Raw genomic sequence first — 17,647 nt, forward strand, 5'->3', positions numbered from 1 at the left:
ATGTAATCTGATCTTCACCAGTCAAAAACAGAAACAAACACAGTATTTCTAAGCTGATAAAACACAGTCATGATCAGCCATGATCTTCCATGTCTGAATTGAACACCCCCATTAAACATACAAAGTGATGGTGGAAAAAGTCATGGCAACTGTGTTTTAATAATTGGTTGAACCAGCTGTTGGCAGCAAGAACCTCAAGCAAGCGTTTGAGGTGTGGAATATGACTGGGCCACTCCAAAAGGTGGATTTAGTGTCTCTAATGATAATCTTTAATAGTTTTACTTTGGTGTTTAGGGTCATTGTCCTGCTGCATCACCCAGTTACTTCTGTGCTTCAGCTTGCAAAAAGCCACCCTACATTATCCTATAGGATACCTTAATACACTTTGAAATTCATGTTCCCCTCCACAATGGTAAGTGGTCCAGGTCCTTGTTTTATTGATTGGACTCTGAGTTTGCTAACACCTGACTCCACTTGACATTTAGTGACATCAGGAGCCTAGTGTTGCCATTAGTTTTTCCACCATTACTTTCCCTGTTTAACGGATGTGTTAAATAAACACAAAAACATGTGACTTTGTGTGTTTTATCAGCTTAGAAATATTGCACGTTGTTATTTGTGGCTATGGTGAATATTAGATTCACATTTATTGACCAATTTATAGAGGAAATCAGCAATTTGAAATTTGTGCCATTACTTTTGAATAATTTAAAAATGCAAAACACTAGGGGGAAACATCCACCCAGCTCTAATGAAATACCGTCTTAAGCCAAAGGCAATTTTGATATTTACTGTTTAAATGCTGGAATTACTGGATGTTTAATGCAGAATGTTTAATATTCAAGAAACTTCAAAGGATTTTATTCTTTACTGCTTTGTCGGATTTAAATGTACCAGTTTTGTCTTTGTCTGAAAAAATCGAAGCAAACCAAAAACATGGGCAGACTAGTTGTGTTAAATGTTTGTGTGTGTGTGTTGAATGGTATTTCTATTGCACCAGCCTTTTCTGCTAAGTCATATCTCTTTTCATAAGAGCTGTACAAGTAACTATTCTTTTGTGTTGTGCCTGCCTTTGTCTTTTCTTTTTTTGTTTTGTGGGTATGTTTGTCTGCATCTCACAGCAGTCTCTCTTTAGTGACAGTCATGAGGGAAATCCTCTCTGTTTGTCTTATGTTCAATTCATTGTTTTCCTGCACACTGTAGTCATTTCATAATTTCCACTCATTATCTCTATTTCTTTCTCTGGTTTTAGCCAACCTTATTCATTCTGTTTCAAGTCTACAAGCCTTTCATTTGCTTCCTCCTGTTCTATCTTTATTTGCATCTATTAATTGAAACAGTTTAATTAATTCTTTTTCATTTTTCTTCCAGCCTGTCTGTCCCTCACTTTACTTTGTAATCTCTTTCCACTTGAGTCTCTTTATCTTTCTCATTCTCTTTCACATTGAGTCTCTAAACACTCCGTATTCCCTCAGTGTCTCGTTATAGTGGCTGACTTTGTTTTCAGCCTATGGCTTATCAGCACAACTTATGCTTTACCTCACTGCGTATGTGTGCTTGTGTGCATGATTGTGTATTAAACATCAACAAAGCATGATATTAAGAAGACTGCTCTGTCTAAACTCTAGACATAAACACAGCCCTTTTTACTTCCTGGCAAGACTTTGCTTCAACAGCAGATTGCATCACTTGCATCATCTGCATATTATTAGCATTTTCTGTATTTCTCAGTGTGCTATTGCCTTTTTCCACACTATTTTTACCCACTTCTTGTTGTTGCATTTTCTCTCCTTAGTCGATCCTTTGAATTTTACATTTGCTTTCATTCTAATTTTCTCTCCTGTTACTCTTGCTCTTCATCATGACTGAATTCTCTTTCGTCACACATAGAGTCTTATCTGGCTCTAAATGTGATGAAACACTGTGAAATTGCTCTTAACTGGCCAGTCCACATTGTAATTTGTAAAAAAAAAAAAAGAAATAAGAAGACATGAGTGATTGTTGAAAGTCATACAGTTCTTCTAAAGCAGCTTTATTTACTCAGGCCATCTGCATCTAAAATATTAACGTGCAATGGTGCAGTAGGAAAAAAGGAGATGAAAAGATTCTTTATACGTAACAATTAAAGTTTTTTTAATTTCCTATTCTGGTCATAAACAGACTTGCAGTGATCAGAGATTCTAGGAAATAACAATTAATCCACTATATAGAATGTCACTTTAAATAATACTTTTCCACTCTTTGCTGTTTTGGATTTTTGACACAGTTTACAAATGTTTGCTTGACATGTTTTTTCATTTACTGAACAATTTTCAAACAACAGGTTCTTTATTTCTAGAATTACCTCTACTACCATGCAAGCTTGGCCTTCAGCTTGTATACGCAAATTGTCAATATCACAATATAGCAAATTTTTGTCATATCAAATTTGATATACTATAAACAATATGATAATAGCATAGCCCTAGTTAAAAGCTTAAGGAACTCCACTGTAAAATTCTGAGAATACATAAAAGCAGACAACAGTCTGGAAATAGCATCTTTCCTCAGACAGTTCTTGTCTGCCAGACAGAACATGACCTCCCTCAACCAGGACACTGCCCCATTTTGCATTCTGAACCAAACGGGTTTAGAAAATAAAGACTTTTGCCTTATAAGTAAGATCAGTATGTGAGAACTCTCCTGTTATCCTCTCTGCTACATAAAAGAATTAACTTCATAAATGAATGAAAAGGAAATATATCCACTGCTTTTACCAGTGCACCTTGGGCACTGAGCTTGGGCACAAAAATAGACAGGCAAAGTGCATTTCAAGGTCAGGCAACAGCACTGGTCATTATAATCACTAACTAGAGGCTTCTGTCTTTCCTGATTGGAGTCTCAGCTGTCTCTCCTTTGTGCTTGCTTGTGTTCACTTCCTCACTAAACTAAATCATTCACACAAGGTTTTGCAAAATATTATGCAAATGATTATTTTGAGAAAGCTGATCCTCCTCCAGCCTCATAATAGCACCACCCTTTGTGGCTGATCTTTGAATGCAATAGCTCAGTAATAGTCTGGAAAGATTTTTATTCATTTTTTTTTTTTTTGCACAGTGACTCTGAATTTCTCATAATAGGTTTGAGAAGGTGCAGCAGTGCAGGGGATTTTCTGAGGACAATATGGCCCACAGGTATAAGCACTGTTATACAACTGAGATAGAGTGAAAGAAAGCCATAGAGAGAGAAATTGTGTTGCTTCTTCCTTCTATCATGTCAAATGTCAAATTGCGGTCATCTTTGTACACCATTCATCTCTCACATTCTGCAGTATAGTCTGTATTTTACAGAGGTAGAATTCTCCCCTCGTACACATTTTTCTGTTCCCTAACCACTACGTCTCTTCTCTTCTCTCTCTGCTGCTGTACATTATAACATTTCATCACCCCCTCTCATTCGCCTGCCCTCAGAACTAAAGCCTATCTTCCAACATTTATGAGTGGTTTTAGCTGCCGTCGTGGAGGAGGCGGGTTGTTGTTTAGGCTTAATTTAGCTGCTCCAAATCCTCTGTGCTGTAGTGTTCCCCACAACCAAACCATAAGGAAAATATTGAACCACAGTCAGAGGGGAATATAGGGAGATTTCAGTCCAAATAAGTTTAAGTGGTTCCGTGCAGTTTAATTTAGTCCAGACAGACTTCAGCCTGCATTCTCAAATACATGCCATAGAAGTCCTGACATTTTTGTGGAAATGTAGGCAGGGAATTGTGTCAGTTGTAGGAAACAAAGTAAGACATTGCATCGAATTAAAATGCAACAACATGTTCCTGTTTGCTGCAAGTCTTCTGAGGCAACTCTTAGAGCTGTTTTGAGAAAAAAACCTTTAGTTGTAAGAAGTTCAGGCAGCCTGATGTTATTGATGTTAATGATCAGTTGTCTTCCTTTAAATTTAAATATATTATATATGTCTTTGTATTACTGCAGTACAGGGGTACAGGTACATGTGCAAACAGAATATATTTCTGTATTAACAATTCACTAACCAAGTTGTCTCAACATTTTAAATATATTTATAAAAAATGTACATCTAAAGACCACTCTTAATTATTCTTACAGGTATTCTGCTGGTAGTTTATATTACATTTTCAAATTGTTTTGTAATTCCTGCCTCTAGACTCCAGACTCTAGACTGGTAGTGGCATTTTACAACTGTTAAACTGCTCTTGTCTTCGGTTAGAATAAACATTAAATCTATTTTTCAGCTAACTAATTCTTAACTTTGTACCACTATTAACCTTTGTTGTATAGCTGCCTTTAAACATCCTTTAAATATTTTAGTCTGCCCAAACCCTCTGACACCAAGCTTTCTACCAGCACAGGTGAAATGACATACTGTAGCGGTGTGTCACTTGCAAGCATTCTGCATAAGTTTGCATTTAAATTTTGTCCAGTGACTGGATTATTTAGGCGTTTTGTTTGGATTCCATCCAGACTTTGAAGGATTGATGGAGCAATGCTCAATTGGAAGCCCTGAATGTCTCTCAAGAACCACCCTGATGGGTGTGTTACAATATCTTCTGCCTGAAATGTTTTGTTCAAAATTCAAGGTTCAAACAACTTTATTGATCCCGTTGGGAAATTGTGTTGCCTTGTTACAGCTGCTCTCCACATGAAAAGTAGAAAAGAAAGGTAAAAACTTTCCCCAAATCAAGACAATAAACAAGTACAAGTATAAACTACTGATCAACAAGTAGGAAAATATCCAGCTAGATGAGTAAACACAAATAAAAATAATACATGAAATAAAAACAAAACTATTTCTCTGTTTTGATCATTTAGTCCCCTTGGCATTACAGTTTAATGGCCACTGGGAGAAAGGATCTCCTGTGGTGTTCTGTGTAGCACTTTACTGTGATCTGTCTCTGGCTGAAAAGGCTCCTCTCTGCATCCAGCACGCAGTGGAGTGGGTGGGAGGGATTGTCCAGAATTGAAAGGAGTTTGGACAACATTCTCTTGTCAGCCACAACATGCAGAGGGTCCTGCTTCTCCTCCACAACAGAACCATCCCTCCTTATTAGTTTGTCCAATCCGTTACTGTCTGTCACCTTCATATTGCTGCCCCAGCAAACCACAGCATAGAAGATGGAGCTGGCTACCACGGACTCATAAAACATCCGTAGCATAGTGCTGCTCTGTGTTTTCCTGTATATTGATGCTGCATTAACTGATCATTTCAGTTTATTGTTCAGCTGGACACCCAGGTATTTGTACTTCGAAAGTACTTCCAACGCCTCTCACTGTATGGAGAGAGAATTGACAGGAGTCCCAGATTTCCTGAAGTCCACCGCTAGTCTCTTTGTTGTACTGATGTTGAGCATGATATCTGTAATATCTACACCCTGGATACATTTAACAACCGCAGAGTCATCAGAAAACTTCAGAAGGTGGCAGGACTCTGACTTGTACCTGAAGTCAGAGGTACACAGGGTGAAGAGAGAGGGAAATAGAACTGCCCCTTGGGGAGCACCTATGTTGCAGGTCACAGTGTCAGACAAACAGTTCTGCAGACGGACATACTGGGGCCGGCCAGTGAGGTATATAGTCCAAAATCCAGGCAACCATGGGGTTGTCACAGGTTAGAGCCACAGGTCTATAGTCACTGGGGACACCTGGCTGGGCCCCGTCGATACTGGCACCAGGCATGATTGTTTTCCATCCCACAGGCACCCTCTTCAGCTGCAGGCTCAGGTTGAAGATGTGCTCAAGGACGCCACATAGCTGTAGGGCACAGGCTTTCCGTACACTGGGACTGACTCCATCAGGACCTGCAGCCTTTGTGGGGCGAAGCCTGCGTAGCTCTCTCCTCACCTGCTCTGCTGAGACGGTCATTGCTGCAGAGACAGGAGTGATGTCCGAGTCATGCAGAGGCGAGACATGGACACTTGTGATGAAGCTCCTTGGGGGGTGGATATGAGGAACATTAAATCTATTGGAAAAGGTGTTGAAATCATTAGCTCTATCCACACTCCCCTCTGACCTCTGGCTGCTGGTCTTATATCCAGGGATGCTTTTCATGCAACTCCAGACTGCTCTGGTATCCTTCTGTAGGAGCCTCTGTTCAAGCTTCCTTCTGTAAGCCTCCTTCCCCTCTTTGATCTTTACTGACAGCTGTCTCTGGACCTCTCTCACTGCTTCCCTTTCACCTGACCTGAACGCTGACTTCTTTTCATTTAGGATTATTTTATTGTCTTTGGTGACCCATGGCTGGTTGTTTAGGAAGCAGCGGACAGTTTTTGTTGCTTTACAGATGTCAACACAGAAGTTCATATGGTTATTTATGGCACTTTATGGTATTAATCCACATAGAATCATACATCTTTAAAACTAATTTTTAACTCAGTGCTTTCATTTATAGCATATGTCCCCAGCATATACACAAAACATAAATTAAACTTATGGTATCAGTCTCTGATGCTGCAATAAACTCTGTGATGTGATGTGTCTCCTAGGCAACCTTGCTTAACAACTTCAGGGCCTCAGCTGTCTGTAAGTTTATATCCAGGGCCCCTTGGTGACACTGGACCCAGATATGATGTCATCACAACAGCCACTTCTGTTACTGAACCCAGTTGCATGTTACCAGGGGACAAGTTGTTTTCCATGCAAAGGACAGACTTGGTGCTATCTTATTACGAAAATGACCAGCTGTTCTCCGCGAGACACACTCACTCGCCTGTATTTTTTACTCTTTAATTTTTCACACAGGAAATCGAGTCTGGCCCAAAAATATACTGCTGCTGCAACACAACAGAGCTTAGATTTGATCTGATACATTGCCTTCATTTAAAAAACAACTGTTAGTTAAACAGTTGCTTGTGCCGGCTAACTAGTTTTAATTGCTGTCTATTTACCGAAGGGTCTGTGGTTTGCTGCCCAACTCCCCGTGGGCATATGTAGAAGTGTCACTGAGTAAGACAGTGAACCCTCAAAGTGCCCAACCCCAGCAATTGAGTACCTTTCCCAAGCTCAGTAAAAATTAGAGAGGATTGTGTCAGGAAAGGGATCCAGCGTAAAAACCTCTGCCAAATCGATGTGGGGACGACATGATCCACTGTGGTTATCTCAAGCATATGGAATAATCAAAATAGGGGGAAAAGTTACTGTACTTACCTCTTCAAGTTGCATTCATTACATTTATCAGTAACAATACATCACTTACATTATTTGAGTAAGTGATAATCTAGTGTGTCTTCGTGTCTTAGTGTCTTCATCTGATTCAGAAACAGAGGCAGCTATAGAGAAATAGCTATAGAGAAAAGGACTTTAAAGTTGTAGTTTGTTAAATACAATGATTAATCTTTAATCTACATTACATGAATATGCTTCCCAACCTGTTTTTCTAGAGAAACTGTCTGCAGTTTTAAAGAGGCTCGTACATCTTATCCCTGTTGTAACCTGAGACCTCATTTCGTTAGCAAATGGAAAATGGCCAGCCAGTGTGTGTTAGTCTTCCTGTGTGTGACAATAAATGTGTGTTTGTATTACCATACCATAATACCATACCACACCATATTGTCCACAGGTGCACATTATTTCAACATTGGTGAATTAGTTTTGTGTTTATGTAGCAATCATAGTTATAGATAATGTTGAAGAAGGACAAGAAGTTTGTGGTTTACGAATCAAATCAGACCTACATCATCTCTTTTTCTCTCACGCACACAACCTTTCTGTCTGAATGTAGGTATTTTTATAACTGTGTGTGATTGCTCACGACACAAGTTATGGTCGCATGAACACACACTGAAACACACACCTTGACTTTGATACTGATTTCTGAACAATACTTTTTACTAGACCAAATGTAAAAACTTAATTTTTTTAATATTCAAAACCACAATGTGGTTTAGCTTGTCTGTTCAAACTCTCTCATTTTAGCTTGGGGTATCTAATAAACTGAAAATTGAGATCATCAATTTATCTCTACAACACGTCACTATAGGCTGAATATCTCCTTTGATTGAACATATTAGTTTTTTTTTTGAATATCCATAAACTAATAATAACGTCACTATCACTCATTGATCCTCTGTCTTCTTTCTGATGTGATTCACTGCTGAGCAGGTCCTGTAGGCAGAGGGAGGGGATTTTAGATGTTCTTAGCATTTGGTAAACAGTCTTACTATGTTAGCATATAATGTATCCAAAATCATTAGTAGACAAGGAGAAAAGCTAAAATTATCACTTTGCTGCATGTTTATGCTTATTCATTGCCATTTTTTAATAATTACTTTTATTGGCTTGTTACTTGTTGAGCTTATGTTACATGTACACATCTAATTTTTAGTCACATGTGTGAACACTGGCACTGTCTGGCCCCTGCATAGATATCACAAGGCATATTTTAGTACTTTATAGGATCAAACCAATTTTACAGATGCCCTAAAAATATATTGAAGTTCGAAACCCAGCCTTACATTCAAGAGTTGAAGAAAAGTAGGAGCTTGGTTTAGAATTGGAAACTTTACTCCTGCTGACACTGTGATAAGAAGAGGAGAAGGAGGGTGAAGAAGGGCAAAGCCTTTCTTAAAATTTACAGATGTGTTTTTTTTTCACAAATTCTTCCTTTTGGAATTGCCTCCAGTTATCTGTCCCTATGACCCTCTTTGTTTCTTCCTATGCTGTTTCTTTTTCAGTCTCAAACGTTCTACTCTTTTTCAGTATCTGTCTCTTCTGTCGATTTCTGCTGTGGTGAATTCTACATTGGTAAGACAGAATAATTTTTCTGAGTTGGAAGGGTGAATCGGTAATGTGTAGGCTGGTCTGCCTCTCTAATTCATGCTATGTGTATCAATTTGTAGTGACATATAGTGCTTGGTCACGCAACATTATAGCCCTTAGGAGGATGTGAAATGCAATAACATTATTTTTTGGGATAGTGGCTATTAACTTGTCAAGTAAGACAGGTAAGACAGCTAAGACAAAGAGAATGAGAGGTAAAGGCACAGCAACAAAGTGATTTAAGGTCAACTTAAGCAAAGGTGCAGGCCTCACAAACACCACCTTTTTGGTAGGTGTTGGGTTTTTTATTTTTTTAGTGACCACTCAAGTGGGCTTCCATCCAAGGCTGAATATATTCAGAATTTGGAGAGGAAATGACGGATGCTTGCCTCTTGATGTACCATTCACATCAGTGTGACTAGAATAGAAAGATCCTGTCTTGGATCTGTAACAAGTCTTAATGCATGCCCACACATTCCTCAGAAGGAATTGATGGAGGAATGGTATTGATCCCAAGTGCACTCACATACAGTACACACATTATATAATAAATTGTGTAATTTTATTTTTGTTTTTTAAGTTTATAGATAGATACATACATAGATAGACAGACAAAGATGTAGATGAAAAGTGGTAGCTTTTATCCTAATGTTACATTTGGCTGAACGGTGCTTGAAATCTCTTCTCTTTCTAATTGGATGCCCTTTTCAGAGGCTTGTGGAGTTTGCTAAGATAAATAGAGCACATCTCAAATAGCTATATTATCCAGGACTATTTTGTATGATTACTTGTCATAAAAAGTTCTAATCTATGTTATGAATGAGCCACCCAGAGATTATCAGAGCTTATCATAGCTAAGCTCAGCCTCGCACTTGATCTATATTGGACTTGCATTGAGTGTAGTACTATATCGGTATTGTTCAGCGAGTTGTTTGTGGTGTTGAGGATTATTCAGATTTATGACCTTCAGCTTGATTGGTCCAGGGGCTGGAAGATGTTCCAATCAGTGAACAAGTTGGGGCAAGGGGTGGACAAATGTACTTAGACTGGATGCATCCAGGCATCTCCCCTGATTGGATGCAGGGAGCCAGTTATGAAGTTACACTTGTGGTCCACCTGCCCGAAAACTTTCACCAATTGGACCAGCATCCAGTCTCTGCATTTGATTTAATTTGTACTGCTTGCCTCTGCATCACTTGCCTGAGTATTCTGTTCCTGGTCACTGGTAAAACTTTGCCACTCTTTGTCACAACATTGTGATTGGAGAACTGGACCAGCCCTTATTTTTTTTTCATTGCCATTGTCACACATGCTGATCTCCTTGAACTTTGACGGTCAGTTTGCCTTTTATCTAGTTATTTATATTGCTTTTCCAATACGCCTAGTGAATGAGGATATAACACAGTCCTTTGAAAGTCAGCCAGTGCCATGTTTTGTGTGTTTGATCTAGCACATTTCTGTTTTACCTGCAACAATAAACTGAGGTCAAAACAGAAGTGAAAAATGCCTATTGGGGTACTGTGATTGCCGTCCAATTATAACCACCTTAATGTGTTAAAGCAGTTTGTTTGCCCCTATAATTACTGTAGCTGTGTTGTACAGGTCATCTGGGCCCCGGTAGTTTCTCACAAGGCAAGTGGTCCCAGGGGAGAGCCCAGACTAAGTGCAATTCATAGATTCTTGATGCAGATGGCACATTGGGAATGTGACCTCACGTGGAATTGCAAGATGGGCAGTTGTGGGAATACACACAAGACCCTGGTTGCTGCCTTGAAAAGGTCATAGAAATTAGTCCATTCTGTATATAAGTATACTGTGGACTTGTAGAATATGTACTACTATGTCCCTTGGGGGGGTTGTGGGGGGGTACTGCAGGATTAGGGTGCGCCCGGGCCATTGTAACGAGCCCTTTTTGCGAATTATGTGGTTCTATTGGTTCTATCAGACCCTACAAACATTATAGAATACAGGGAAAAATTGAACATATACATACATAGTTACATTGAAATAGCTACAGATTACGTACTTAAATTTTCCAGATACATCGGAGAACTTGCAGGAAAGCTGTCATGGAAGTTTCTATTTAATTCAAGGTAACATGAAACACTCCAAACCTGTCCTGCACATAGACACATTGTGTAGTGGAGTGGTTTCATACCAAACCCAACATCTTAGCAGTGTCAGCAGGTACTAAACACTATGAGATTAAATTTATTCTCTCACAGCTGACAATATTCAAATGCCTTTGAATATTTAAAGTCAAGAGAGAAACAATATGTTGTAAAATAGTCCGTGTTAACCTGAGAGCTGCTACAGATAGACAGAAAGTTTGTTTTTTCTATTCTAAAATACAGTCACTGTAGTCCTATTGTGGTATTGTTTCAAACCCAGTGCTATGCCAATAGTCACTGAATTGTGTTACAGTTGTACTCCCAGCATAATGCTACAACTTACATTACTGTATTGTGGCACCATTCTGCCTTTGCTCCCTCTCTGTCACTCTTTTGAAAAAGCTATATGGTCAGTTAATCTGCAAAGCACACACACCGTGAGCTCAATTAAGCTACGGTTCGTGTGTTAATGTATGTGTAAACAGGAACAAATTCATGCCTGTGTACGTGTGTGTGTGTGCGTGTGCGTGTGTGTGTGTGTATCAGATTGTCAGATGAGACAGTCTGTTGAAAACGTGGAAGCCTGGAGGCACCATATGGTTTCTGTGTCGCTCATAGACCTTTGTGTTCTCATCTCTCGCCTCTCCTCCTTCATCCTTCCCTTTCCTCACAGTCTTTTTTCCTTCACTACACTTCTTTGATCTCCCATCTATTCCTCCTCTTTTCCACTCCCCGCTGTTTACATCTTTTTTCTCACTTCTTCTGTCCCTCGCTTTATCACTCCCGTTTATATTCTCCACTTCTTATTTGAACAGTTTTTAAACTTTTGTCTTTATCTGTGGTGGTAAACCCCCCATCCCTTTCCCAGTTTCTAGTAATTCACCCATTTTTTATTAATGATTTCTAAGAGTATTTTTGTCAATTTGTAGTGGCCCCACAGAATTTGAGCCATTATGCTTTTAATTGGGTTGGATACATTTCACCTTCCATCCCATGTAACGTATACAACTCCAGTATACAGTAGTTGTAAGATTGACAAGCACACATTAAATAATACTGCCACTTTGGAAAGCAACCTTTCTGTTGTCTCTCACACACAGTACGTCTGCCTGTAACCTATGAAGGCATCTTTTTTTGTCCTTGTTGTCAACTTACATTTCTGAATTACGTTTTTCAGCACTGGAAGGAAACATATTGTCAGTTAATTGATTTTTGGGGCTGTAGTATTCTGACATATTCGTTGGCTGATGGGATGGGATGCTTACCCATTTCTAGTCCTAATATGCATTTTCCAGTGACTCAGTACGTTTGTTTGTGAGTGTGTCTGACAGCATGTGTGGAGTAATAGCAGAGATCAGAGAGAGAAATGCAAATAGTGACAGACCAGAATGAGAGTTAAAGTAAACACCTGTTTATGCTAACTAATATTAACATTGTACATTTTGTGTCTTCAGTGTGTATTGAATTAAAGATAGAAAAAAACTTTTTTAGCAGAATTGTTTTGAATTGCATTGAAGGGACACTGAGGTTGAGGAAGAACATTTTTGATGACTGTAAGCGTTTTTCATTAACTCTTATTCTGTAAGGAATTAATGCAGTGTTTATGGTGCATTAATAAGAAATACAATTGAAGACAAAAAGAGAATTAAGATATTGTAGTTCCATAGTTCTTAATGTAATGCTGAGATGAAGGGGCATATGAAGAACAGGTGCTGGACAAGTGAAGAGAAATAGTACAGGTATAGGATGAGTAGATAAGCAGAGGTTACCTGAGCAGGTCTGAGGGAAGGATATTGACTTAAAGGTGCTATGTGGGTGTGTACGTTTCTGTCAGATAGTGTTGCCCTTTCATTTAGTGTTTTTGGTGTAATACAGCAGTTTGTAGGGGTGTTTTTGCTGGACACCTTTGGAGCAATACTTCTCGAAAAGGAATACAAAGATTCTTTTTATTTTTTAATTTACAACAGAGAGCACATCATGTGTAATGGATGTCTGCTTGTGTCATATTAGGCATAAGACAAAAGAGACAAGGAATGCTAGAAAGTCACTGTTTGCCTATTACTAGAAGAAGTGTCTAGAATCCAGGATGCATCCACTTTACTGTCTAATCCACAGCACACACACACAGGCATGCATACAGCAGTTGTATCTGTTGCTATGCCACCCGACTACTGATGGATTTTTGTCTTAACTTAGTATACACGTAGTATGAGATGGGAAAAGATTATGGGCTGAAAGAGACTGGGTAACAGGGAGGAGCAAAGCAGATGGTAAATGAATGGTAGAGGAAACGAGAGAAAAGTGAGGACGGAGAAGAAAAGGAGATAAGAAATATGAAAAATAAACAAGGAGAATGAAAGGAAGAGAACGGAAAAAGAAGCAAGCGATATAGTAGGGAAATGAAAGACAAATAACTGCTGGTCAGTTCTCTCCCCCCCCGTTTAGTCTCTACAGGCTGCTGGCTGTATTAACATTACATACAGTAATATAGCATTTCACTGTAAGACTTGGCTCATGGCCACATCATGCTCAGTGCCTTGTTCTTTGTGTGTGTGTACGTTCAAGTATGCTGGGCATGCTTACATTAGCAGCTGTCAAAACAAAAAGTGTTCCTCATTTCATGTGGAATTACAAGTACAATAGGCCAGAACAAAGATGAGTAAAATTACAGCAACAAAACACTACTTTTTTTCTTTTTATCCTTCATTTTTGTCGACTCACCAGGTCTGGCCAAGAGGCTGGTAGTACTAGGTGGGAGCAGGCCGATGCCCCTAGGGGGGTGGGTGTGGGGGGGCATGACACAAACCTCTGCAACTGTCCTCTGTGAGAGGGATGGGTGTGGGTGTCAAGCTGCCATGCTGGCAGCCTCCAATAGTGCGGCAAAACACCTTAAGGAGAGAGACAAAATCAAAGTGAGACAAACAAACAAGTAAATGTACGAAATCTTATAAATAATTAAACAGGTAATTGTCTCCTATTTCCACATTCAGACATTTAAAAATCCAAATTCAGGACCTATCACACTACTTTGTTATTGCATAAGATTACACAAATTAATGATTAAGTACACACAAATACACACGCATTTACACCAGTAGCAATGAAGACTAAAGCAGTAGGAAGCTGTGTGTGTCAGATTTGTGAGAAGTCAACCTTGCATACATTAAAAATGTGTGTGTGTTTCTGATTATGTTCGCTGGTGTGGGAATGTGTGCATGAGTATCCAGGCACCACAAACAGTCCCTTAGTTCTGCTACTGTCTGATATAAAAACTGACACACAGAGCGAAACAAAGAGCAAGAATGACACTGAAAAGGTAAAAGAAGCAGAAAGGTAACGATATAAATTGTGAAACACAGGCGATAAATTGTGGTAGAAATGCCAAATATACTGTAGATTGAAGGGGAAGGGAAAGAATAATGAGAAGAATACTATCAAGCTGCCCTTGAGCAAAGCAACAAGGGGCAGAATGGCATAGCGTGCTGATTGTAAGCTTTTTCCCTTCGCTGAACTCGAAAACAGTTTAACAGTAACAAATGTGTCACCTCAAGAGTACATTAGGTTCCAGAAGGTCTTAGGTGTTGGGAATGGTTTTGGCAGACGGATTCCATAAATTATATTGCCTCTAACATCTTTGAGGTAATGGTCTAACCTAACAAACCTGTTAAAATAATTAACAAACCTCAAAAATTGTCTTTTTGTTTCCATAATAATATGATGTTCATTAAATGGATGTTACCTGTGATTGATTGTGGTCACCACCAATAGTTGCATTAGCATTTTAATAAACGCACTTATGGAAACCCGTTGACATACAAACACTTTTCTCTTGATTATAAAATTATAAAAACTATGACCCATTCTAATTACACCATTATAATGAAACATATTCTATGAGCTAACAACTATCCACTACGCTATTGTCTGCTGGGGTGGCGAGCAGCATTGACTGAGACAGGAAGAGACTGAATAAGCTGGTAAGGAGTCCGGCTCTGTCCTGGGCTGCCCACCGGACTCTGTGGCGGATGTGGGTGAGAGGAGGATGTTAGCCAAGCTGACATCCATAATGGAAAATACCTCTCACCCACTGCATGTGACAGCTGACGCTCTGTGCAGCTCCTATAGTGGCAGACTGGTACACCCAAAGTCTAGGAAGGAGTAGTACCGCAGATCTTTCATTCCCACCACTGTAAAGCTGTAAAACTCAACAGATTGACTGAGTATCTCTGGTCATCCTTAATTACTGTTTCTTTGTTTTAGTTATAAATGCTTTTGCATACACACTTTATATTCCACTTTTCAGTTTTTGTAAATACTTGAAAAACTGCTTTTTGCACTGTACACAGTCCCTATGAGCTGCTTAACAAGTGAATTTCCCCACTGTGGGATCAATAAAGTTGAATCTTATCTTATCTTATCTTATATCCCAAATGGTTTAAAAAAGATCTTGTTGTCAGTGTTGTTTTATTACAGTGAAAATAGGTTTTACAAGTTGAAAATTACCATGTGAGGAAACTCAGTGGTGTCACTGTACCACATGACTGATGTACGCTCTTGACTCGCACCCCCTGGGCCAATCAGTGTAATTTTGAAAATGCTGGAATGGTGCTGCGAGATGTGTCTTTTTGTAAAGTATCATCGAAACCTAATCAGCAGTAGCTGACATATCACACTAATCAGATTAAGCTGTTGTTGAGTGGTTAGTTGTTTGTAGAAATTCAAAGACCAGAGGGCTTTTTGCTACATGGATAATTTTTTCCCATCAAGTTGAAAGGAGATGAATGTGCATTAGCATTTGTGTTTGTACTAATTTATGGATACATATGAAGTTATAATGTAAATTTGCACCTGTATTATCCTAAATTAGCATGTTGAGCAAAAATTATATAAGGCAGTATGAGGGAAAAGCGGATGCATGGAAATACAAGGAGGGAAGCATGGTACAGATAATGAATATAGACAGACAGGTTGTTTTTCAATTTTGAGTGATCGTTCAATCACTTCCAAAAGTAACACTCAACAGTCTGTTCAATAAGTTAATTACAACTGGTTATATTTGAGTTGAAATGTGAGGATAAGACAAGGACAAGGCAGTGGTGGTCTAGGTGAAATAAGAGAGGGGAAGATGTAGAACGAGACAGTGATGAAAAGATTAAAAGTGTGAAGGTGAACCAGGAAATGCCACAAGACAGGGGAGGTGAAAAAAAGTGCAATGGTTAAAGAGGGAAGACATTAAAATTCTCTCCACAGCCTTCCGAGTGTTTTGGTCTGTGTAATTGTGTATGCGTGCCCCAGTGGTGCTATTTGTGTTATCATTATTTCTATTAGTACCAGCCAGACGTTGAGCCACATATAAAACACTTGTGTAATCTCTCACCCCTTTCATCTCTTACTCTGTAGTATCTCTTCATATTGTGCTTTCTCACTTCCTCTTCTAATCTTTTATATCTCTTCCTCTGTCTTTCTGTCTTCTCTGTTTCTTTATGACGTTTATCTTTCAAAATTCAATGCGACTTTCTCTGCTTCCCATCTCTCTCACCCTTCCTCTCTTTCTATGTGCCTTTTTTTCTTCTTGACAAAGAAAGCATCGATATTTGGCAGATGGATTTCCTGCATGTGATTAAAGTCACATTAGCCAGACTCTACTGGGAAATTTGAATTGTGTTTTTTTAATGAGCACATGTGCTTCATTTGAAAAATGCTAGAAGGATCTCATTAAGAATTTGGGAAGATTCCTTTCTCTGTAGATTTCTTTCTTGTTAGCTTTGCTGGGTGGTACAATAATATTTCAAGCCAAAAAAAATAATGTAAGACAACATGATTATTTACAGTGCAAAAACAGAATTGATGTTAACAAACTGTGATCACTGTTTTCGCATTTTTTTACTCATTTATTGTAGAACATTTACCAAATCATTCTTCACACTTCAACAAATGCTTTATTCTTTTACCATAGTTGTTCATCAAATTAAATATTTCTGCCCTCATTTGAAGCTGTTTGAAATCTATTGTTAATTTTAGCTCCAGGACTCTAAGTGTTTCCATGGTTTGCATGTTGGCTGTTTGTCAAATGATTCATGTATTTGTATATGCTTATTTTAGAGAGGAAAACACTTTGGCCTGGAAACATGTGTTACTTTATGAGTACAAAATAAAATAAATTACTTATAAATGTGTGCATTGATACAAACAGGAAAAGACATTTTATACAACATTAATAGCCATATACGGATTATAGTTTCTTAGCTCTTAATTCACATCTCATTTTGGATTAGTCATTGTTTTCTACACTGTTTTAGGAGAGTGTATGAAAAACAGAAGGGCATAACTAATACTTAAACAAATTTAAAATGTAAAAAAATATTGTTTATCAGTACACATGGTGGAATATGTCAAAAAGTGTGTTCTTATGCTGTAATGCCTTAAAATATGTGCTTGGTGGAGTGTATTGCAGAAGGTCACCTCTGTAGACACATGTTACTGTTCACCCATCACTTTTCTTCATGACCTGAATATAGGGGCAGCCAAAATCCACACATGTACCTACGCACAAATTCATGCACACAAGTGTAAATGCTTGGGTGTCAAAATGGCTGTGCATGTTTAGGAATCAAGTAGCACCGTCTCCCCTTCAATGCTTCTCTTTTCTATCCATCCTATTTTTACATTCCGTTTATTGGGTCTGTTTCCTGTCCACACTTAAGCCAGAATCATACTCTGCAGGGTGTGAGAGAGGCTTCATGCAGAAATCTCACATGTATTTCCTTCAAAATGCAT

General features: G+C 38.7%; 2 protein-coding genes across 6 annotated transcripts in view; one reads left to right on the forward strand and one right to left on the reverse strand.

Moving 5' to 3' along the window:
* cacna2d4a (calcium channel, voltage-dependent, alpha 2/delta subunit 4a) overlaps window positions 1-17,647 on the forward strand; it is a 77,725-nt gene that overhangs the window by 29,602 nt on the left and 30,476 nt on the right. The gene's annotated exons all lie outside the window — the stretch shown is intronic.
* The window catches only part of lrtm2a (leucine-rich repeats and transmembrane domains 2a), a 31,987-nt gene that overhangs the window by 10,424 nt on the left and 3,916 nt on the right, over window positions 1-17,647 (reverse strand). Inside the window, exon 2 of the mRNA XM_067490384.1 lies at window positions 13,592-13,758. Coding sequence (XP_067346485.1) covers window positions 13,592-13,667 — 76 coding nt within the window. The 5' untranslated portion in view covers window positions 13,668-13,758. The remainder of the gene's footprint in view (window positions 1-13,591; window positions 13,759-17,647) is intronic.

This window comes from Channa argus, chromosome 21 (genome assembly GCF_033026475.1).
Source record: "Channa argus isolate prfri chromosome 21, Channa argus male v1.0, whole genome shotgun sequence".
NCBI lineage: Eukaryota > Metazoa > Chordata > Actinopteri > Anabantiformes > Channidae > Channa > Channa argus.